This window comes from Siphateles boraxobius, unplaced genomic scaffold (assembly GCF_051911475.1).
Source record: "Siphateles boraxobius isolate OS27281-9 unplaced genomic scaffold, OSU_SipBor_1 6, whole genome shotgun sequence".
Lineage (NCBI taxonomy): Eukaryota > Metazoa > Chordata > Actinopteri > Cypriniformes > Leuciscidae > Siphateles > Siphateles boraxobius.
Window position 1 is genome coordinate 22,719,397 of NW_027509186.1, and position 25,255 is coordinate 22,744,651.

A 25,255-nucleotide genomic window follows, 5' to 3' on the forward strand; every position below is an offset into this window, starting at 1 on the left:
TTGGATTTAATGTTTTTATTAAACGTAATAGTTGAAAACATTCTTATTTAATCTTTTTGTTTTTTAATGCTTGTTTAGACGATTATGCTACAGCTTGCTCAATTTTTACAACACTCCCTGTTCCCCATTTAACAATTATAAAAGAATGAGAAGAAATTTGTTTCAAATAGTTATATTCAGTTGGCATCCACAAAACGTTCAACTATGACGTTATTACGTTAAGTACAAACTCAATTACACTCAACTCGAAATCTTATCAGGACTTTACACAGGCTGCAATTCCAATAGATCACCACTAGAAGGACTAGCGCTCTGTGGAAAAGATGAGAGTCTGCAAGTATCCTGACATATGATGTTTAATATTCCATTGCATCAGAAATGCTGCTGTTATATGAGACATCTCAAATGAGATTAAACAGAATTTAACACTAGGAGGACTGATATCACAAAATAATGAGGTGGTTATTGATGCTACTCCAGTGGTTCTGCTTCATTTAAATTTAATTCTCTCATTTTAAATATATATTTTTTGTTGTCTGAAGGGGAGTATTCAAATTTTTGCGAATCCCCAAGGAGCATTTTCTCTTACTCCACCCCTCTCATCCCCCCTTTCACTGTCACCGAGCCAAGCCCTCCAAGTCTAACTTTAATTAAAAGCCATGACTGCTGCTGTCTCTCTTAAACCCTGATAGCCAGTGTTCCCTAATCTCAATCTTATTTTCCCTGCTCTCCCTGCTAATCCACACAGGGAGACAGAGATATGGTCACTGACAGATGCAGACAGCGGCACGCATGTGATAACAGACAAAATGTGAGATGTGCCCATGTTGCAAAACAACATTTGAGCATAAAACACATCATGAAGTAGGAGACAATGCTTCTTAATTTCCTTATTTGTTGTGGTGGTTCTTTTACTGTTTGACAATAATAATAATAAAAAAACTCATGGCATGGGATTTTAACTGTATTGAGAAAATATGAGGAATGCATTAAACAACCAATAAGACATTCGACCACTGAAAGTAATAACTCAGAGAAATAAATCACTGTCACAACTTAATGTGGTGTCTCATTTCTAATCAATATGTTTTGTGTGTCCGGCTGACTGCTTGTTTTCTCTGGCAGAATGAGTCTGCATTGATTGTTGGCTGTGGTCTTTTGCCACAAGTTCTCTAAAACACCAGCATACTGATGTTACTTCTGCTGCATGAAATGGGGGATGGAGCTCAGATTGGGTGGGTTTAATAATCTGTAACACAGATATTTTAACGGATTTAATGAATTTTTACATATCGCTCCAGATGAAAATATTCTGTGCAAATCTCAGCTGAATTGGTTTAGTTTTTCTAAATAAAGTAAAGAAAATTGTAGATAAAACAATCAGCACTGATGATCAAGGGCCTTCTATTTAGGCCCTATAGCACCCTCTCCGTATATGCATCATGACACATCGGTGACGGGAGCACTCCCACCTGCTGCCATCTGTCCGTGGAATTCTTTACTCATTTCAACCAGGGGTTTCACGGATGCTGCCATGTTCAGAATGTTGTTTAAAACTCCCAGGCTTTTACATGATAGTGTTTTTCGTGAATTTTCTGTGCTGCATTGTTTTATGTCTGACTGCTTACTCACTGCTTACTCACAGATTGGCCAATCTTTACTGATTGATTTTACATCCCATCAGTAAGAGCAGAGTGTGAAGGTTGAAGTAGCAGAGCAATAGCACAGCTGTACATAAAATATTGCAACCCACACAACATAATGGGAGACATATCAGAGTTTGAAAGAGGACAAATTGTTGAAGCGTGTCACGCATGGCTAGGACGTCAAGTCTTTGTGTATCGAGAGTCGGTTTTATTTTTATTCTTTATTCGTGAAATTGTCAGGCTCAATCAGAGCCCAGAAGACTGTGACAGCAAACTGCCATCCTCTTAATTCTGTGGTGTTTGTCATCAGGTTGTTGTGACTGTGGGGAACAGGTTCTCTGTCTTAATGAGGATGGTTAGGGACAGACTACAGCTCCCTTTGAAACATGACCTTAGCGTCAGTCATCTAGGTGTGGAGTGTTTACTGTCACCTTGAACACTGCTCCCTTAATGTTGCCTTGAAGGAGGTAATCACATAAGTGTCCAAAGGGTTTAAATGAAGCTCTGAAATGAGATCACACATTCATTGTGAAGGTATTCTATTTTAGAGCAGCTGATCAATAATATGGACAAGTTAAGGTTATTTTAGTTTATTATTGTTTAAGGGAACATATATATTTAAGCTGCATGTCTCAAACTTTTGATTTAATATTTCACATATTTGTCTTCTGTAAAGTAGTTCAGAAATACCGTAAAGTATAGAAATACTACCGGTGCGTTGAAAGAATAAAAAAATAGTGTGATTGTAGCTACATGATGTGTATAAAAATTTTATTCAAAATACTTAGTTATTAAAAATATAGGCTTGTATTGTGCCATCCACCATCACCACTTTCCCCCACATTTCATTTTAAACATTTTAATAGAAATAAAAATAAAAAAAAACATTAAATTAAGCGCTCTGCCTAAAAACTTGGAAAATTGGAAATAAATTCAACTAACAAAATAAAGCTTATTTACGTGACATTATAGGCTTCATTCTTATTAAATCTTTTTTTTCTTTTAAAGCTTGTTTAGACGATTATGCTACAGCTTGCTCAATTTTCACAACACTCCCTGTTCCCAATTTAAAGATTATAAAAGAATGAGAAGAACATTGTTTCAAATAGTTATATTCAGCTGGCATCCACAAAACTTTCAACTATGACGTTATTTCCATGGCAACGCATCATTTAAAGGATTTAGAGAGCGATCAGATTACTAACACGAGCGGTATGACGCCTCACCCCTTTATTAAGTTACTGTTTAGTACTGTTAGTGGTTTGACAGCTGGAACGCATCGCGCATGCGCAGAGCGAACAGAACTGAGCGAGCTCAAAGACGTTGCACATCTTCCTATGTGCGACGGCACCAAATGATGTGAGTTTCACCGCTACCTGCTTTTATATCTTGTGTTCCTGGACCTGAATGGCGCTGGTCATCGTACAACGGTCGCCAACCCCTAGTACAACCTCCAGTCCATGCGTGTCGGTGAGTTTCTTATTTATTTCACCTATTTTCATCTACTTATTAAATGATTTCATCCATGTCCGAGCTATAGTGGCAGTTCGGGTGTTCACTGCGCATGCGTAGAACTAATAGCTGAGCTTATCAGTATTACTTGCAACTAGCCGGTCACGCTTTGTTCTGTACAAGCGTTTGCAGTTTCATGTTTGATTTTTGAATGTTATTTTAAAATCGCTAAAACAACACTCCATTAAGTTTGGCCAGCTATTAGGGAGCAAAGTGGATTTTTTTTATTACTTTAGTTTTGTGAGCTAGTTGCTAGCTGTTGATCTGTAGGAAGTTACGTGTACAGTGACATCTGGACTTAATCATCTTTATTGTAGTACCCTGTCATTCTGTTGCAATAAATATATATAGACAGATCAATACTATAAATTCTGTTTTTGGAGGAAATGTCTTAGTTATACCTGAAATATGGCTAAAGGACACACGCACAAATTTGTATTTTACTGTGTTAAAACTATATCTAGTACCCCTTTTCCACCCCTTTCCTGGTTCGGAAGTGGTGCTGGTTCAAAGTTGGTTCGGAGTTGGTTCAACTTGCAAACCTTCTCAGAAACTGTTTGTTTTTCCACTGACTGAGTTAGAAGAGTGCCCAGCGAACGACGTCGTTACGTCACTGTCTACGTCGCCATAGTACGTCTTAGATAGAAACGCTTGCGCAGACTACATCGTGTTTCTGCAAATGTTTCTCTTGGCTTTGTGATCCTATATTGGAGTCAGAAAATATGTTTAGAACACATCTAAACCCGCCCCCAGCCCCCGACGTAAGCATGACCTGGTAAAAGAATGGTTCTAGTCCAGCAAAGAGTTGGTGCCGCTTTGGAGAGATATATCCAGCTGCAGACCTGCAGCACCACCAGTTTCAGAACCCCAGAGCCAGAACCGGAAGTGAGGGAGGGGCGGAATTATTTACAATGACACAAGCATGGTTATTTTTGCAAGTATTTAAAAATATAAAAAATTGTTGCACCTTTTAAATAATATTTAGGGTATGTTTTTATTACACAGTGAGTCACTGCTCGTTGTATGAACTATAACTGGTATGTGACAAATAAAGAGCAAGACAGTGCTCGTGTTGTTTGAAGACGTGAGACTGCGCGCGCGCGGCCGGGGCTCTCTCTCTCTCTCTGCTCGTTAAGCGCCCTGTCATGCGCAGCAGTCATTCTATTCCGCCAAAAAGCGGACGATCTGACGGGTTTTAGAAGATTTAATACAACCTGAAACTAAAAAACAGACCCGACCTCTATTTGAGACCGGACTTATATTTACCCAGACCTGCAGCCACACCAGGCGTGTAAAGAGACAATCGTCTATTTGGGACTCGGCTATTATTTGAAGTACGGTACATTTTTATGGTTTCTTTTAAAACAATGCCGGATTTTCTCTCTCTTTTTAGATTTTTGACATTATTTTACATAAAGAAAAATGCATGCTGCACATGTTCTTGTGAAATAAAGTATATTTTATATAAAATGACCATAAGTTTCAAGCATTATTTTCACGATCAGGAAGTAACTCTCATAATACAATAAAACGGATAACTATATAGAATTATACTACAAAAAATCAATGTTTTAAATGCTTATTGTACTATACCTTAATGTATCATTATAATAGGTATAAAGTATGACATTTCGTGTGTAATAATGACGTTTCGTGTCTAAGCAAATTACGCTCCAAAACGTTAGGTGGCGTTACTCGGTTTAGAACGTAAGCCCCGCCCCTCACTTCCGGTCCTGGCGCTGGTGTTAGAACGTAAGCTCCGCCCCTTACTTCCGGTTCTGGCGCTGGGGTTCTGAAACTGGTGGTGCTGCGGGTCTGCAGCTGGATACTATTGGAGACTATTGGCTTTGGAACCAGTTTTCCTGGCCGAGAACCGGTTCTTTGGCTGTCGAAACACAAAGAACTGGTTCGCGTTTAGGCACCGGCTCCGAACCGGCTCTAAATGCTGGTGGATAGGTGTCACAAATACTGGTTATCTTTGCGAATTTGTGGAAGCTTTGACATGATACAGTAGTGCAGTGAAAATGTCACAACAACTGTTGCAATTTGATAAAGTAGCACAGCCCTTTGTGTTCACACCACTTCCCAGTTTCTCTGAATGTTTTCTCACAAATTCACTGTTACCATCAGTACAAGATTTGTGGTTCAGCAGGCATATCTCATACATCTGTAATGTTTGCCTGTGTTGCACACTGCACAGACTGACCATGGATTGTCTCATCTTTTACTTGTGCTTGTTGACAACTCTCTCGTTAATGTGATAAAAAATGCAAAATAAAGTGTCAAAGAAAGAGATGGTAAAACTATGGCTGTAATTATTTGTGTATATGTATTCACATTGTATACTGCAGAAATATTAAGCGTGGTATAGTTGTATACTATTCTGAACATATATGTCTAGCCACTATTTTGAGATCTGGACAACACAGTTTTACTTTTGTTTGTTACTTTTTTACATTTGTTGATGACAAGGGGGTGATGGTGCATGAAAAGTGGGTTAGTGTAAAGCTCACGTCATGATTTGTCGTGTCTTAAGGTCCACAAGAAGTAATTTTCAGTGAAAGTAAGACTCTCACTAGGAAATTCCAATATTTAAACCGTGAAATCTGTTCCTGTAACCCAATCCATCCTTTTAATTTTCAATTGGAATGAGTATGAGGGTTTTTCTTTTAACTGGTTACTTTGCAGTATATACTGCACATTATATATATTTTCTTCATATTGTATTTGAAACAATATAAGATGCAGCAATGAACACTATATTATATTATACACAATATTAGTTTGCTTGTACTACTTTCATGTTACTTGACCATAATTATTATAAGTTGCACATTCAATTCAGTGAGTGTCATTATCTGGTTAATATCTCATAAATAAAAGCTTCATTTAAAATAGGCCTATATATATATATATATATATATATTTAAAATGTCTTAACTTTTGGCAATCTGATCAAATAATAAGTCAAGATGGGATAACTTATTTTACAAAGCCCCTTTCACACAGCGCGTTGATCCCGGGAAATTGGTAGTTTATGATCGAATCATAAAATGCACAAGCGTGATTTCTCGAGAGAGAAATCGCAGCTCATAAGCAAACTATAGACGCTGCTGAGACATTACATGTCACATCGATGTCACGTATCTTTACGGGATTTTTACAGGTTGTGTGTGAACGCACTCTCTGATTCCGGAAAATCACTGGCAGTGTGAATTAACCAAAATCAAACGAACCCGGGTCAAATCCCGGGTCACTTTATCCGTGTATTTTATGGGGCTCAACATTGGTTGCCCCCCCCCATTACCAGCTGCCCGTCATGTGACCCCATTGAGGCATCCATGCGAGTCATCTTGTGAGATGCCTCAAGGTTTTCCAGACAAAGTCCTCAGTGAACCTATCCCAGCAAGCCTTATTAGTACACCATGCTTGACGCCAGTTGTGATACATGTCCGCATGCAAACTTTACTTGCTGAGAGCTGGTATTGGATAAGCAAATTGGCCACTTTCTCAAATGTATTGAAATAAATTGGAAGTGAAGAGTTACATTGTTGTACATTCTCATATTACTAAAGCAATACTTAGCCTACAATACACTCACACAGAAACCTTAGCTCAGCCCTGCAGTGCAGCGTATGTCACACTGTTGTTTGCTGGTGAAGCATATTTTTGCATTTAGCATATGGTTATTGTAGTCTGAATTGTGCCTGGCGACTACTTATTTACCGTTAACAGTTTTGTTAAGAAGCACTGGGTTGTGACGTCCATATGCAGCATGGGTTGGCTGCCTGATCCCCGAGAGAAAGTACTCTGGGATTGGGATTACTGAAACAGGCAGCATGGATTAAACATAGCCTAGGCCGTTGTAGGCAGAGGAAGCCTGAAGCTTTGCAGTAATCACATGTCTACACACTGTGTGTGTGTGTGTGTGTGTGTGTGTGTGTGTGTGTGTGTGTGTGTGTGTGTGGTGTGTGTGTGGTGTGTGTGTGTGGTGTGTGTGTGGTGTGTGTGTGGTGTGTGTGTGGTGTGTGTGTGTGGTGTGTGTGTGTGGTGTGTGTGTGGTGTGTGTGTGGTGTGTGTGTGTGGTGTGTGTGTGGTGTGTGTGTGTGTGTGTGTGTGTGTGGGTGAGAGAGAGAGAGAGAGAGAGAGAGAGAGACAGACAGACAGACAGACAGACAGACAGACAGACAGACAGACAGACAGACAGACAGACAGACAGACAGAGACGGTTTAGTTTTGCAAGATATCAACGGTTTAGTTTTGCAAGATATCAATCACTGGAAGACCGGGACGTGCGAGCCGCTTGATAAGCAGCCTTGACGTGTCATTAGTAGACCAAAGATTCTCTTTCTTAATGAGACTGCAGATGGAGAAGGTGTTTTGAATAAACATCCCCCTCTATTTTGCTGGGTAATGACGTGTGTTGGGTGCCTATCCTTATCTTTATAATGGCCCTGAATGTATTCACAATTAAGGTCATCTACACTACTGTTCAAAAGTTTGTGGTCAGTAATCTATATATCTATATCTATATATATATATCTATATATATATATATATATATATATATATATATATATATCTATATATATATATATATATATATATATATATTTCTATCTTTTTTTTAAAGAAATTAATTTTTTTATGAAACAAGGACGCATTAAGTTGTTCAAAAGTGACAGTTAAGCCACGTATCATGTTAAAGATTTATATTTCAAATAAATGCTGTTCTTTTGAATTTTCTATTAATCAAAGAATACTGGGGGGAAAATATATCATGGTTTCCACAAGAATATTAAGCAGCACAACTGTTTTCAACCTTTATAATAATAAGAAATGTTACTTGAGTAGCAAATCAACATGTCAACACAGTGATCATGTGACACTGAAGACTGGAGTAATGATCCTGAAATTCAGCTTTGCATCACAAGAATAAATTACATTTTAAAATATATTAAACTTTTGGCAGTCTGATCAAATAATCAAATGATGTTCAAATTGTGGTTGATATTGTTTAGGAAACATCCTGTATACTACAAAAATTATATGAATAATGTGCTGTTTTAAAAATAACATTTAATTAACCTCAATTAGTTTGTTTATTGTCAAGCCTCACGATAAATTCATATTTTGCACAGTGTACACTGCATAGTAAAAAATAGTACAAATATGGTAGTACATAATTCAGATTATAGTATAATATAATATAGGCCCTCTCACACCAAGAATGTTAACTATAAAGATTTTAAAATATGTTAAAAAAGAAAACTGTTTTTAAATTGTTATATTTCACAGTATTCCTGTTTTTACTGAATATTTGTTCAACTAAATGCAGCATTGGTGAGCATAAGAGACTTTTTTTCAAAAACATGATAAAAGCTTACTGATTGAACTTTTGAACAGTAGTGTATATGACTTTCTTCTTAATTTGTAGATGGTGTATGATCTGAAAAGGAATATTAATTGAATATTAATGACTATTATTATTATAATATTTACATTCTTTTCTAGTAGTCATATCATAGGAACTTGGTCTTTTCATGCAGCAGTTCACAGTTTGTTCTAGCCAAACTTGAAAATAATTAAGAATTATTATTATCATAGGAAAAAGCATACAAAATCTTTCAAAAAGTGGAGAAGCAGTATATTTCTAACACTGGGGAATAGAATTTATGTGTAATTTCTATAGTTTCCCGTCATTTGCTGAGTAATGCTAAAGTTTGATGGGGGAAAATTAACACTTTATCAGCCTATCGTTGCAGATTGAGGTACAGGTAGGAGTACAATTACTGTACGTTGAGTGGGTTGGATTTCATGCTGGACCACTGTTATCTGCTTGAATGTACTCCAGGTCTGAACATTGTATCTCTCTTTCTCTCATTCTCTTCCTATAGGAGGCAGGCAGTACTGACGATGACCGGCGCTCTCAGCCCAGAAGGTACGTCCACAGGCCTGCATTTAACCTCATCTGTTCATCCATGCTAGCATGCTAAAATCCACATTTATGTCTCAGATATCCATAGCCACTCTTGACTGGACCATCATTTTGTTTTTGAGGAAAAAACTCACTTTAGTTTCGATCCATCTTATGCAGTATCTCCACCAGGGGGAGTATTCTGAACGGTGCATGACTAACGGAACATGACTATACTGTATATGATATTCAAACCCTGGCAGAGTTTGAGTTTTTATGAATGTTTGGTTCATGTTCAGAATGGGTAACTGAATTGTTTGATCTGCCTGTTTCGGCCAGATAAAACAAAAGAAAATTTACCTTAAGTCAGAGTGGAAGCCGATCTGTGATTTCAGATGATGTAACAATAAATATCTGTGTCTAAGAAAGGAACTGAAAATTTGAAATTAGTTAATTGTTATTTGAGTGAAACCAGGAAGATGGTGACCTGAATTTTGACTACCTTATGTACGTGACTATGCAATTTAGTACACTACAGTATTTGACCAGTAAAGTATTTGCATGATTATCAGTTTGCTGTATCTGAGGTCAGCAATATTTGTGTATTTTAGAGTACGCACGTATGTAAGTGACATCAGACTTCACTTGTTTCTTTTGTATCCGTCTCTTGTTTACAACATCGCCGTTGAGGTTTGTGCTAAATCAGACTTCGCATGAGAACCTATTACATAGGCTGGCACGCAATTTGTTTTTTGCAGAATCATTCAAAAAACGTCTACGCATTCCCTACCACTTGCGACGATGCTGATGAATAATGATACTATAAGCTCAGGGGCGTCGGACTGGGGGTAAAACCAGTACTGATTACCAGGGCCCCAAGGGGAGAGAGGGCCCTTGAAAAGTCTGGAATATATTTTATTTGGAACATGGGGGCCCATCAGGACTGCTTATACATAGGGCCCGGGATCTTGTGCTACGCCCCTGTATAAGCTAATAAACATGTAGTACTCTGAGTTCTACATTTTATTATATTTAACTCCACTCCACAAAATTCCTTATATTTCCCGCCGAAATTAGTGATTGAGAAATGGGGAAAATGTCAAAAAAGTTGTGCCTTTAGAATTGAACTGACTTTTAGTAATAGGTGCGCATTATTCAGCTTATATTTAGGGCTGGGTATTGTTAGGAATTTCACAATTCGATTCCTTAGGCTTCGATTCGATATTGATCTATTAGCTTCAATAACGATTCAATAATTAGTAAATACACAAGTAATTAAGTAGCCTACCTGAGTATATTTTTAAATAATGTGTGCAGTATTACCAATGTTTAAGGACAAATTGACCCCAGCATGTTTCCTGTCATGGTTTATTTAGCAGAACGTACTGTACAATATTGTAGCCTACATGTGTTGAATACAAACCATAACAGTAACAAACGGTGCTTTATTAACACCTCTAAAGTGCATATAACTGTAATAGAAAGTATATTTCTTTCTTCCTATATATTCAAGTTATAAAAGAAATGTAAACAGAAACACAAAATGTGCATACTCATAAAAAAAATGCGCTTCGCGAGGTACACGCGCGCACATTTGCACACACGCAGGACTCTTCCTCTCTGTCGTTCGCGCGCTACGCGGTTTGGAGCTCGCGAGCTCTAGATTTCGGGAGATTCCCGGAGACTTATTGTAGTTCTTATTATCATTTAGGGGGGCTTAGGAACATTTTGGGGTAGCTTCAGCCCCCCTAAAATAGGCCTAACGACGTCCCTGGTTGGTGGTGCAGGCTTGAACGGAGTGCAGCTAACGTTACTGTCCGTCATCTTGCTGTTTTGGTAAAGCGCGTCTTGAGCAACGCTGAACGCTCTCACTAGAGTGTTGCCCACAGCGCCGCCACTGGCCGGTTGGCTGAATCGATTCATAGGATTTGATGAATCGATATTGAATTGAGAAACAAATAATTGCAATGCATTGATGAATCGATATTTTTACCCAGCCCTACTCGTATTTATAAATATTTTTAACATAGCTCATGTAGTCATAGATATTTTTAATTAATTCATGTTTAGACTTTTACTCCGGTATTACATACTGAGAAGCTGTTTTTTGCACTGATGCCAGACTTGTTATTCAATTATGAATAATCATATCAATCATATCCATCAGAATATATTACATTATTTAAAATATATATAATAAAATATTAAATTAATAATAATATATTAAAGGTTTTGTGTGTGTGTGTATATATATATATATATATATATATATATATTAAATGTATATCTGCAGGTTCTGTCCGATCCTGCCTATAGGACATTAAAGTACAAACTTGGAGAGGACTGCAGCACATGATTGACAGCGTAAGGCTTTCATTAGAAGGTCCGGACAAGATTCAGACTCCAGTCTAATTTGAATCATAAGTATCCTGGTGCATGATAACTATTCAGTCTTAGTTATGCAACGCTGTTTGGCTTCTCCCCACTAGTTGGAATCGTCTGGGAGGGTCTTACATGACATCAGACTTTTGTTTGTGTAGTATCCAAGACAAAAACTAGAACCCCCAGGTCAAGCTTAAAAGGCACCCCAAAACTTGGCACTTTCAATGCCGTGCCACACATGTCCTCAATTACACGGCATGTTAGGTAATCCTATGATGACTATGATGTCATTTCCTTGCGTTATTCTCAAATCTCTGAGAGCTCTGTGTGTGTTTTCATTTGCCTTTTCCCACTGGCACCCCCGTGCAACAACCTGACCCTCGATGACATAACATTTGGCCTGAATTAAGTATATCTTGCTGTGCATGATAATGTACGATTTTAAGGGATGAGGAGGGAATCTCCAGTACACTCTGGAACACAAAAATAAATGCTTTATAATTTAGCAGTGTTGCTGCCATGTACACTTCACTACCTTTCAAAAGTTTGGGGTTCGTTGGTAAGATATCTAATTTTAAAAAAGTATCTTATGCTCTCTAGGATCACATTTATTTGATCAAAAATACAGTAAATATGATTCCAATTTAAAACAACTGTTTTGTATCTTAAAAGATATGTGATGGCAAAGCTGAATATTCATCAGCCAATACTTAGTGTGACATGATCCTTAAGAAATCATTCTGCTGATTTGTTGCTCAGGAAAGATCTCTTATTAGTTTTAATGTTGAAAACAATTGTGCTGCTACAATACATGTCTTTACTGTAACTTTTGATCAATTTAATGCATTGTTGTATAATAAAAGTATTAGTTTCTTTAAACAAAAACAACAATGTGGACTTTTGTCTATGACTCAGAATTCACATCTCAGAAATGGTTATCACTTTTGAAACTAAAATGATTCACAATCACTACAACATGTGGTGTGTATCTTGGAGGAATTTAAAAATGGACTCTGTGCTTGTAAATCCCAATGTGGTCAGAGAAGGATGTGGTTAATGAATAAAAGCATGGTTAAAACAAATCAAATGTATTAAAATACATAAGAACTACAACAAAAGTTGTAGCTGCTAAAGAGATTTCAGAATCTGTATGTCTGAATTGTATGTATTAGCAGGACTGTCATCATTAGTGTTTGCATTTATTTTACTTTTTATGGGACTATTAAGTCATAGCAGGCCTGCAGTGCAGTTATTGTGTTTTTTATGGAACTATTCGGTCTTAGCTGGCCTGCAATACATTTGCTTTGTGCACTGGCCTCATTCCAGCAACTCAAATTAGTCTTGGGGCTGGAGAAGGGGGTGGTTGAGAGAGAAAGCAGGAGATACAGGCACCAGGAAACAGAATAGAAAAATAGATCCAGCATATAAGGAAAATTTCAGAGATATTAAGGTGTCACAGCAGTGTGGCCGAACAGGTTTTTCTGGACCACTTAAAAAAAAATGTTTATGAGTACATGTATATGAAATCGGTTGGCTGACCGTTTGTCACAGGGCTGGGCAGAGCAAGTTTATTCATGCCTGAGTTTCTCTCATTTACCTAGTTTATTTACAAGGTCAGGTGTAATCATGTGTCAACCGGTGCTTCTGCTACACCATAACATGGCATATCTGTGGTGTAAATCATTGTAAACGAGTGCTTTCGTAGTAGATAGCTTTGTTTAAAATGGGAGCAATTTAATTATTATTTATTTATATAACAGATCTATATAATTATTTTGCCATTTTTGTTCAGATAGTACAGTTGGAGAGAGAACAGCGAAAGTGAGAGGAATGTGGGATCAGGATAGGACCAAGAGCCAGGATTTGAACTTGGGTCACCTGCAGCTCAATTGGCTATAATCTCCAACATAATGGGAGTAGTTTAGTTTTGACACATTGAGACAAACCACTTGCGTCTGTGAACTGTACTGTATGTTGCTTCTGGTTTCTCGAAAAACTCAAACTCATTAAAACTTTGCACATTTTGAATTCAATAGATGTCTAGTCACAGGTGTGCATTTATTGGCTTATATTTATTTATGGCAGCTTTGAATATATCTCACCCAGTGATATTTGAAATGTATTCATGTTTTTACTTTGAGATGTACATTTATAATAATGAGTGTTAGACAAAAGTCCTGGTGAGGTAGACTACTATTCAAATAATGTTTTAGATTTCTTTTTGGGAAAGAAATTAACACTTTTATTCAATGCATTCAATCAATCAAAAGTTACAGTAAAGACATTTAGCATTTTGTCTTTTGTTTTTTAATTGTGTTACACAATGTGAAGCTGTTTTTGGACTTGATACCAGACTTTTCATTTTATAATCGGATCTTTGTGTCTACACAGACACACACACACACACACACACACACAGACACAAACACACACACACACACACACACACACACACACACACACACACACACACACACACACACACACACACACACACACACACACACACACACACACACACACACACACACACACACACACACATACATATATATCATATCATTGAAATAAAAAAAATAATATTTTAGATTATTTATTTTTTCATTTGTGAAGAATCTAAGAATCTGAGTTGAATTTCCAGCAATAACAACTGTATTGTGACTTCCTGTTACCGTAATAAAATTACTCATGCCGCAATATAAGATTTTGGTCATACCGCCCACAGGATTTCCCATGTGGCTGACCCTTTTTTTATAGTGTAGTAAAGAATTGGTATAAGACACGTTCCCAGCTCCAAGTATAGGAAACAGCTGGCTCTTAAGAACACTGCGGTCATGGAATGGGGGTAATCAAGGGAGCATCCATTATCTTGGAAGCACTAGTGACCTTTTCCAGGACATTGCATTCAAGACGGCAGCCGTTGCACAACACGGACTCATAATTTTGTAAACACGACATGACAACAGCAACATCTCAAATTACCAGCCAAGAGTCAAACTGGAAAACTCTGATATAAACACAAAGTAGCTTACTCAACCCTGACTGTGTTAACAGCCTGGAGATGTTTGTGATAAAGCTTCAGATCTTACACTGTCACAAGAACAAATGCATTGCAAAGCGGAATGTGATGTATTTTCACGCAAGGAGATGGGTGTGTTGATCCCATCAACCTTAAGCATGTAGAACCTACGTCATGCATTCACGTGTGTGCCAGTTCTGTCTTAGATTTAGTGTTTACATAAAATTCACTCAGACATGTAGAATAGCGAGCTCTAAACAAGCAGTCTTAATGGGTTTAAGTGAACAATCGACTAGTATCTCAATATTGATTCCCAGCTGACCGATTTTGTTGATCTGAAGTCTTTCTCTGCACTGACTGATGTATATCTGTCAAACCCAGACATCTTGTCTGGTACTGTTCTGTGTCAAACATCCCAGGTTCCTCTTTTAAGCCATCATGCAAATGTCTTGATGACGTTAAGTCGTCTAAGGCTTTTATTGAAACATCTTCTTTGAAATCGCAGTGGTGTGTTTAGTTTACACCTTATCTTGCTTTTAAGTCTCCAAAGATTAAAAATATCCTTGAATCAAATAATATGACAGTGAATATTTACAGTGTTTGTCGCGTTGTGCCTCTTTAAACAAGTTTGATTTTTCCAATGGTCTGGGTCAAGTCATCGCATTTGACAAGAACACAGAAAAAATAGACTGAACCCTGTGACGGGCCAAATATGCGGTTCCAAAGAATAAACATTCCCTTCTAATGAATCAGGAAGTAAACGTTTATCAATTTTGACTTGTGATTCAATGATGTATTTAGTTCCTTACTGTCAGTAAATATTGGTGGCAGGCCAAGTCATTCACCTGGATTTACATAACAGTGATGTTCTTATGAATGTCTATGATCCTCCAACAAACTATATAGTGACTTCAGAATCAAACCTAAAATATCTGTTGAGATTCTTATGATATGATTTTTGTTTCAAGGCCTGCTATTCATGTATCTTTTCCACTTTGTATGACAACAAAGGCATTGTTGGGTTTTATGTGTTCACTTACATAAGACAGGCCATGGCCTAAATAAACTATACGGAGTATATCACCTGTGTAAAACCATATTGTCTCTCTACTCTCTGAGAAGTTTATCACTCACACCTCAATTGACCAAGGCCTTTGATTACAACATTTCTCAAGAAGGTCTTAAAAGAACGTTGGGTGAATCTCACGAACCCGTGAACAAACGTTCCTATTTCAATTTTTTTTTTTTACCTCAAATTCAAACTAAGGTGAGTTAGTTTTTTTTAACAAAGTTTGGGAGGAGCATGTTCAGATAACTAACTTAAAGGTGGGGTATGTGATTTGGAAAACGACCGGCAGATTTTGAAAATACACAATTCAAATGGTCCTACCTTCTTTCCTCTAACGCTGGCCCTGACTCCACCCATTTGAAGAACATGGACGCACAATCATGCACGAGCGAAAACTGCGTGAGAGATTGTAATGACGAGATGCGCATGCGTCACTCACGAGCTTTGATTATGCCCACGAAGGGGGTCAGGCGCCCTGGGGGGAGGGGGATGTGGTACGACCGTTTGATTGACGAACTTACTGTCCAATGATTCTAGCTGGTCTTGGAAATGATTGGCTGGAGTTTTTCCGAGTCCTGCCCGTTCCACAGATGATTAAATTGCTTAATTTTCATTTCAGTGCTTCTAACTCTGTAAGGCTGTAAGTGGGTTAGGAATAGGATTTCAAGTTATTTTGAAAAAATTTACAAAAAAGAGAATCACATACCCCACCTTTAACTAACACGAGAGGAGCACATTCAGTTAATCAACTCAATTAGCGAGATAAGACGTTTATATATAGCAGACTTGCGTCTGTTCCATGACAGTTTTCTAGCATCACTCCACCGCCCCATCTCCTCATTTATAACTATTCCCATCCCAACCTGGGGGGGAGGGCGTGACACTCTGGGTTTGGGACCCTTGGAGCCCTCCCCTCAGACAGCAAGGCAAATATGCATAACCTTTTCTCTATGTAATTGTGAACTCGTGAAATGACAATTAAACGTGCCACCACACTGTAATTTAGAAAAATCTATCATTTGAATATACTATTTAATTATAGTAATATCTCAAATCAAAAAAATAAATGAAGGCTTTACAGATGTGTGGCCAAGTGTAAATGTGATGTGCGTACCCCATCAGATAGCAATCCAGTCCACGAAGATTCATTAAGTAACCAAGTGTAAATTTGTAGAGATAGAAAGTGAGGTGAAATATTTTAATGGTTCCCACACATGGTAGCTTTTGGTGTTTTTGGACTCTCCACTTAGTTGGACTTTTTATTGCTTTGGCTTTGGCAAGATGCCAACATTGATTATGAAAACCTGATGGTGGATCTCATAACAAACCTAACTGAAGCTAAACTGAGCTCTTACGTCAAAACATGAATTTGATTTGAATGAGGTTCTCTCTCATTTTTGCATGTTGTTTGGGTTTGCTTTTTACACTGATGGGTAACATGTTTCGACCACAGATTTTGCATATGTCCAAGACCCCAGACAGACTAAAATAAAATAAATAAAAGCTTTATGCAAAAAAAAGAAATGTTAAAAATGAAATATGACCTGGAAATGTTGTCAGATTGACCCATAAACACACTTGCAGCTCGCTGGCAGTTTAAACCTGGCTTGCTAAATGTTTTTATTTCCCCCTGTTCCTATGTCCTTTTTAAACCTCAGCTATTCATAGAGCCACTTGACTGCTCATAGAAAACAACTGTCCGATGTGAAGGATGCACTGAAGTGCACTCTAGGCTCGTGATTTCGCAGCTGAGGTCGTATTCCCGCGCTGCGCGGTTCCGTGTCCTTGCGCGGGTGTCTGAAGTGTCGGCCGTCTGTGGAATCCTGCAGTGGACCCTTCCTGAAGCACATGTCAGCAGCTCCTCCTCTCTTCTGTTCAACCATTAGTGCGCCGCACCGCAGTTCTTACAAACGGAGTTGTGTGAGTGAAGCGGCTCGCCGTCGCCGGCTCATGCCAAAGCAAATGCACATGTAGAGTTTGTTTTTGTATCTTTATACGTTCTCATTTGTAGTTTTACGCTTGTTTAGGGGCAGTGTTTACTGTGTTTAAACGAAACGGTTAACTTCTGGGGACTTTTCTTTTTTTTTTTTTTTAATTTATCAAACATTACGTTATTTTAAGCCCTCGCTGGTGTCCTTTTAAGGCCTTACAGACGGATAATTTTAAAACTATTTTAGCAGACTGGACAAAGCACCCGATTTATATATTTTGGGTAGCTTTTTAGTTCTTGGGTAGTGTGATGGCTGTAGAGGGGTCTATCTGAGGAAATCCGGCTCTCTGTTCCTCCGTCATGACCCTGGAGAGTGTGGCGATCACGGAGAGCTCGAGCTCCTCTACCCGGGGATTCTGTTCCTGCTGCGGGGCGAAAATAATGCCGTACTTCTCCGACAACGCGGTCGCCTCTCAAAACCAGATCAACCAGCTGTAAGTAAAGCTCAACTGTAATGCACCACACGTAGGCTATAAGCAGAGTACGTCGCCATACTATATACTTTATTTGTGCGATTTGTTTTATTACTACACTGACTCTGATAATCAAGAATATAGTTTCACATGAATGCAATTAGTGACGGTAAATAGACTGCGAAATACTTCTCGTCACATCAGTTAGCAGAAGTAGATGTTTCCTAATCCCATGCCTTTGACGCATTTGTGTGTTGTAACAGATGACAGGAGAGATATGTGATTCACTAACCTGTCGACGAGATTAACTGATGGATGAGTCGTACAGTAACCGTGCCTCAACTTTTTTTACCATAACCGTTCAAAGTCATGGACTTATTTTAATGGTGTGTCTAGTACCAACGCACTATGTAATGGCATGTTTGAGATGTAGTAGGTAATATTAAGTTTTGTTTATGTTTGTATTATTCATATGCAAAATATATACATTACCGTTAAAAAGTTTGGTTTCGTCAACTCAGTTCAAGTTAAATTGAATAGCGCTTTCACAATATATATTGTTTCAAAGCAGCTTTACAGAAAATATTTGTTTCAATGTTACAATTTAGGAAGTATTCTGTTATCAGTCAGATTTTTTAAAATTCTTGATTTCTTTACAAAAAGTCTCTTATGCTCACCAAGGCTGCATTTTATTTGATCAAAAATACAGTAAAACAGATATAGCATTACAATTTAACTGTTTTAATATATTTTAAAATTTAATTTCTTGCTGTGATGCGAAGCTGAAATTTCAGCATCATTACTCCAGTCTTCAGTGTCACATATCCTTCAGAAATCATTTGAATATGCTAATTTGCTGCTCAAGAAACATTTATTAATATTATCAATGTTGTAAAAAGTTGTGCTGCTTTATATTTTAGTGGAAACTGTAGTTGTTCTCAGAATTATTTTATGAATAGAAAGTTGAAAAGAAACATTTGGAATAGAAATTATTTGTAAAAAACGTCTTTACTGTCACAATTTCAATGCAAACCTTTTTGGACAAAAATATCTATTTCTTTAAAAAAATGTTTCTGACCACAAACTTTTGAAAGATAGTGTATAATTTTAGTTGCAGGCAAAATTACGGAGCCCCTAAAAGGGACATGAAGAAAACAAAATGAAATGGGAGGTAAAATGATTTGACAATGCTTTTGCATTCTCTCACAAATGTTTTCTGTTCACTCGCAAAGAACACAAACATTTTTGTGAGGGAACGCAAAGTTTCTCAGTTTGTGTTTTTACAGTCCAGATAGCTTTGTGATCTTTATTTGATGAAAAGACCAAGTGTTGTTAATGTTGGTTTTGAGTTGAAACTGATGACAAAGTGATTAAGGAAGTGGTTTGAGACACATACAAAAGATTTGACTTCTGCAAAATGTTATGTCCAGCATTAGCATCATCAAAAATGTGAACTTGGTTAAATATGCATATTGTGGAGGTATTGGAGATATGATTGATATCTGTTTACAGATGTGTGGCCAAGTGTAAATGTGATGTGCGTACCCCATCAGATAGCAATCCAGTCCACCAAGATTCATAAAGTAACCAAGTGTAAATTTCTAGAGATAAAAAAGTGAGGCAATCTTTTAATGGTTGGCACACATGGTAGCTTTTGGTGTTTTTGGACTCTCCACTCAGTTAGACTTTTTATTGCTTTGGCTTTGGCAAGATGCCAGCATTGATTATGAAAACCTGATGGTGGATCTCATAACAAACCTAACTGAAGCTAAACAGATCTCACGTCAAAACTTGAATTTGATTTGAATGAGGTTCTCTCTTATTTTTGCATGTTGTTCGGGTTTTGCGGTTTTACACTGACAGGTAACATGTTTCGACCACAGAGTTTGCATATGTCCAAGACCCCGGCCCAGACAGCTTGAAACCTCAAAATAAACAGTATGTACTAAATCCAATTTTGTACACCCCACCAGACTGTGAAATCTTTTGAGTCAGGCCTAAACTCCAGTCGATTGGTTTCTTTCATGTTTCAGTGCATAGAGCAGAGATTTATGGCTCTGTTTTTAGACTGACTAAGCAGTCATCTGACATTTGTCAATAGCGTTACAGCATCAATAGCGTTTTTTTTCTCCTTATGCGGAGGAATCAGTTCTGATGTTATTTATACTGTGTTAATAGGAAAGACTTGGGGGACACTGCAGGGTAGAGTTCTTTTATCTTGCAAACCAACAGTAGATACGGGTAATTTCATTTTCAGTGAACCATAATTTCCAATTTTTTAATCCGTCAGATAGAGCAGGTGATACCTGATGGGAATTTCCTTGATATGTAAGCATATAAAAGCCTCCATTACTCCTAATTCACTGCCAGTGCCAAAGCAAACATAGCTAAGAATAGGCCTGTGTTTGTCAGTGAGCTTCAATGATTAACCTGGCTGGGAAATTACAGGTGTGAGATACTGGAAGGAAGTTGAGCAGTGTGTTGAAATTTGCAGTTAGAAACAGAATTGCTGTATACTTTTACTTCAAACAGTCAGTGACATAGAGAAGCACGTGTTTTCCAACTTCCAAGTCAAGTATGCACTTGATGCGCTTAAGAGTTGGTATCGTCATAAGGAAATCTGATGTAGAAATACGGGACATAGTTGGTTTGGTCAAATCTTTAGCCTACACTGTGGTGTTGAAACAAACAGCAAAACCCAGCTGAGATCATTCTTGAGATTCTTCAATATTCCCAAGTTATTTGAGAGCGAGAACTATACTATACTATGCTATCTGACTTTTAAAAATGGAATAACATAAGCAGCTAGTTGTATACACTTCTGTTGTCTCAATCTAGCGATGTTTATGGGTAGAACATAGAATTATATATGAAAACACAAAACTGTATTCAGACCTGTGTAATTTTCTTGTTGTTTACTATTTCTGTATATTTATTACAATTTTTTTATTTATCTTTTATTTTTATACTTTGTTTTAATTTTAATTCTAAGCTGCAGTAGGGAGTTTTGAGAAAATGTTGACTTAGCCTAAAAATTTGAACAAGCACCACTTACAGGTCCAACCCCCTTTCTCTCTGCTGCGCTACAGCCCTCCCTCCACAGCTCCTCCCCCACAGCGGAGCCTGCCGTGAACGCGTAGGCTAGTAAGCAGGACCACCGATGACGGCGGATTATAAACAGTTATGGAACATTCACTAATAGGGAGGAAACATCAACAATATGCTTTACATTGACTATGGCCTGCCCATACTTTGACTACAAACTTGGTCCTCAAATCATTATGTATTTTGCAATACATGTAACTTTATAATGTTGCACTCTTTCTATAAGTTATAAATAGCTAGTAAGATAACGTTAAAGGATTAGTTCACTTTTAAAAAAACATTTAGTTGAATGAACGAAATGACTCGAAAAAAGATTCATTCATTTGGATGAACGAGTTCGAACAGGAGAGTCACGAACGATGGTACGCGCTCGCGCTGTGCAAGAGAGGGGTGATCAGCGCGTACACGAGCGTGATTGACACTGCTAAGACATTCCTCCTGGCTCTGATTGGTTGTTTCTGACCGGGAGCGGTGTTTTTCTGCAAATGGCAATAGGACCACAGGGAGGAGCTTGATTTTTTCACAGATTATCTGTCTCATATTCTACTGTCTGGACATAATGACAGTTTTAACAAATATTTGTTTACAAAAGTTACCTACTGGAGCTTTAAGTTGAGTCATTTCATTGTGCTTTTATAATTTATTAATTTATTTATATATAGCTTTAGCTTATTTCAGTTTAGTTTTAGAAATTTTAGCTTACTTGTTTCAGTTAGCTGCCAAAGCAACATTTTCAATTACCAAAACATTTTATGAACGGATTATAGGGTTTATAAAATAATGAATAGGCTCATATTATTTAATTATAAATAAATAACACTTTCTAAGCAACTCCTTTCACCCTTTGTTAGAACCCCCCCCCCCCCCCCCCCCCCAAAAAACAAATTGACTTAATTTCTACTAACCTGATCTTATTTTTTTACACTTTTTCGTGGAAAGTGCCTGAATGCATAGGTAAAGCATATTGTTCACAATTTTAATAATTTGATATGTAAGATTGTTTTAATTTGATCTATTTCATAGTTAAAAGAGTGGTTCAGAATAGTCATCATGACTTCAACTGATCAGCCATGTGGACCAATTAGAAATCAGGACTGTGAACTTGAATAGTTCCTCTCCGTCTCGTTTAATCAAAAAAATTAGGCCTGTACTGTCAAAGTTTTGTTCTAGTGTGTTTGTCTTTATTTGAGTTTTCCAAACCTGGCTGTATTAGTGGCAATTTGTATTTCTGAAGGTGACAAAATTCCATCTACTTACTTCTCTCACTCTGAATCTTTATCAGGCCTGAACTCATAAGGCCTTCAGCCCGGACCTATATTTATCCCTTCCCTAGTGGGAGAGTGACTAATATGGCCAGGGACAGGTGGGGGTCAGGCATCTTTCAGCTTGTTGCATGGCTCTCAATGGCCCCTTACATAGTGATGATTGTGTCTGTGCCCTAGCAACTACTGTCCAACTACTCTCCCACCCTCTTTTCTTTCTCTCTCCCTACGCTGTGTGTAGACGAGTGCAGGCAGGTCGTCTATTTCCTCTGTCTGACCTATCTGGATTCTCTATTTTTTTCTCCAGTGTGTATATGCGTATGTCCTTACAAGTCTGCCTCGGTGAAATGCCAGTGGGTGGAAATTGCATCACATGGCCCCGGTACTCTCTCCACTCTCTGCACACGGATACTTGTGCTGCAAAAAAACAGCCCGGCACAGTGTCCCGGGTCATATTCTTGACACATCACTGAAGTGGTGTCTGCACCCACGGTGCCTTTAGTAGACTACATTTTGCACTTGCACTAATCATGATCAGTAAATGAGTAGTTAATGTTCAAGTACTTATGGTAAATGCTATACTCCATCTCAAACTATTTTAAATGCCATTTTGCTTTAAATTTTTATTTATTATGCATGAAGATTTCACATTTTGAGACATTACATGAAATATTTTAACTTTTTAAAATTAATGTGCCACTCTGCAAGACAATTGACCTGTGAAAATGGTGAAAAACCAATAAGATTGACTTATAGATTCATATTTTAACTTAGACTGGATTTTTTTAAATATATGTGTGTGTGTGTGTGTCAGCTGCTCATGTTGAATGATAGTTTAACTATGGGTAGTTGGGATGAATACATGCAAACTGCAGGTCAATAATCTTATCAGACCTTGATGTTCTTTGCAGTCTGCATACTTTCTGCTGTCTTGCACAAGATTACAAAGTTTTGTCCCAAGCGCTCTTCCAGCTGTCATGTTTGGTTACATGAGATGATATACAGTAGCTACCAACACTGTAAAAGTCCATCAGCATTCATTCACTCTGCTGTTTATTTTTAGGTGTGTAAAATTAGCCACGACCCTGTATCAGCCTGCAGCTCATATCCCCTCAAATGCTGATAGATGTGCAAAGTGCAGAGCACGAAAAGAGACTGTTTGCACTATACTCTAATTTTCTGCCTATCTTTGTCACTTTCTTGCTCCTCTTTTAATAATATATACATTTTCTATAAGAGTACTCCATAAAGCAGTTTTATCAGCTCAAAAAAAAAAAAAATTAACATTTGATCACACCTACCAAAGGCGAGTGTGTCTCATACACTGGCGATAAATATTTTTTTCTGGCTATGAAACTGTATTTGGCATTTTTTATTAAAATGTTTTGTAAAACAAATGTTTTTTGACAATTTAAAAAGTCTCTTTTGCTCACCAAGGCTTATTTGATAAAAAATAGTTAAACCGTAATATTGTGTGAAATTTTACAGATTAAAATAACTGTCTTTAAAATTGCTCCTGTCACAAAAACATGAAACCACATTGTTGTTTTGAACAAATATTTCTATTATTTTGGTGGTTTTATTAAAGATAACATTTAGGAGAAAACACTTCAGGCATCCTAGATACATTTCTGATAGTCATGGTTCAGTCAATTTTCTGTAATTTTGGTTTGGGGGTTTTGTTCTACTTCCTAATAAACTTTTAAAAACATTTTCTGTTTGCATTTGATGCTTAGCAAGTGTTAACTTTGGACCCTTGGGTCAGCTGTAAAATAGAGAGACCATGAGATCGAACTGAGACTAGAGAGTGGAGGAAACGGCTGGGTCAGAGGTGATTGGGATGTGGGAAATGAGCTCAGATGGGTTTTTTTTTTCTTTGTTTTTATTTGGGGAGTGACTGCCCCCGGCTTCTTGCGTTCCCTCAATTCTGCAATCCTTCCTCCCTCAAAACCTGAGACAGAGGGCTGGCGTTTCCGCAGAAATACCCAGATTCCTCAGAAGTTACTCCGAGGGTGCTTTTCAGAGCCAGACGTGGAAAGTCCAAAGCCTGTGGCATTTAATATAGGAACAGCGGTTTATGAGCAGGACCAGTAGTCACTGAAAGTGTCGAGATGAAGGTGGTGCTTTATAATGACTGCTGTTACGGGTCAAACGTCTCCCAGCTCTATAACTGAGCCGCTGCAGCATGAGTCCCTTCACATATTTTACAATGACACTTTGAGATCTGAGATTGAGCCTCTTAATGTACTGATAGTGCAAGTGCCCAAACGCAGATGTGAATGCTTGGTCATCCTGTTAATCCAATTTGGTGTGTGCTCACTGTGGCAGTAACAATTACTTCCAGAAATCAAATGTCTATGACATTTAAAATGTATCTAGACATATTATGTTGACTATTTAACTAGCTTTTTCTTTTTTAGTATATGTATAATTATATATTAAATAATAAATTATATATATATAAATATACAATATATTGTAAAGTCTCTGCTTTCTCTCTCTGTCACTGTTCTTGTCGTCAGTATCAGCGAGAACTTCCTAACTGTCAAAGGTGCCGCTCTCTTCCTCCCTCGGGGAAATGGCTCCTCCTCTTCTTCAGCACCCCGCATCATTCAGTGGCGGAACAAACACACAGGTATGAAACCGCACAAAAGGATCTCTTGACGCAGTTTATTGGACTATTATCTCTGGCTGTCAGACGCAGCTTAACACATGAACATATGTTATGGAATCTGTCTGTCTTGTTTTCAGTTTCACATTGAACTCTTCCATGTGGCAATGCATAAGACTGACCTTGAGATGAAGGATTTTGTCACTCAAGAATGTTTGTGTGCATGTATTAGCATGCATGTTGATAGACATACTGCTGTGCTTGCAGATAGACAGCATTGATTTCATTATGAGACCCATTAGCTTACAGGAATGCATTAGGGACCCTAG

At 37.8% G+C, this 25,255-nt stretch overlaps 1 protein-coding gene across 3 annotated transcripts in view; it reads left to right on the top strand.

Annotated features, from left to right (window-relative positions):
- The window catches only part of ssh2a (slingshot protein phosphatase 2a), a 46,599-nt gene that overhangs the window by 13,918 nt on the left and 7,426 nt on the right, over positions 1–25,255 (top strand). The window contains exons 1-3 of one of the 3 annotated variants that reach the window (XM_077208255.1): positions 2,938–3,116; positions 9,056–9,099; positions 24,838–24,950. In XM_077208255.1, the coding sequence (XP_077064370.1) occupies positions 3,054–3,116; positions 9,056–9,099; positions 24,838–24,950 (220 nt within the window). In that variant the 5' untranslated portion in view covers positions 2,938–3,053. Of the gene's footprint in view, positions 1–2,937; positions 3,117–9,055; positions 9,100–17,418; positions 17,970–24,837; positions 24,951–25,255 lie in introns of those variants that run through there. The other 2 variants (XM_077208256.1, XM_077208254.1) reach the window with 2 other exon arrangements.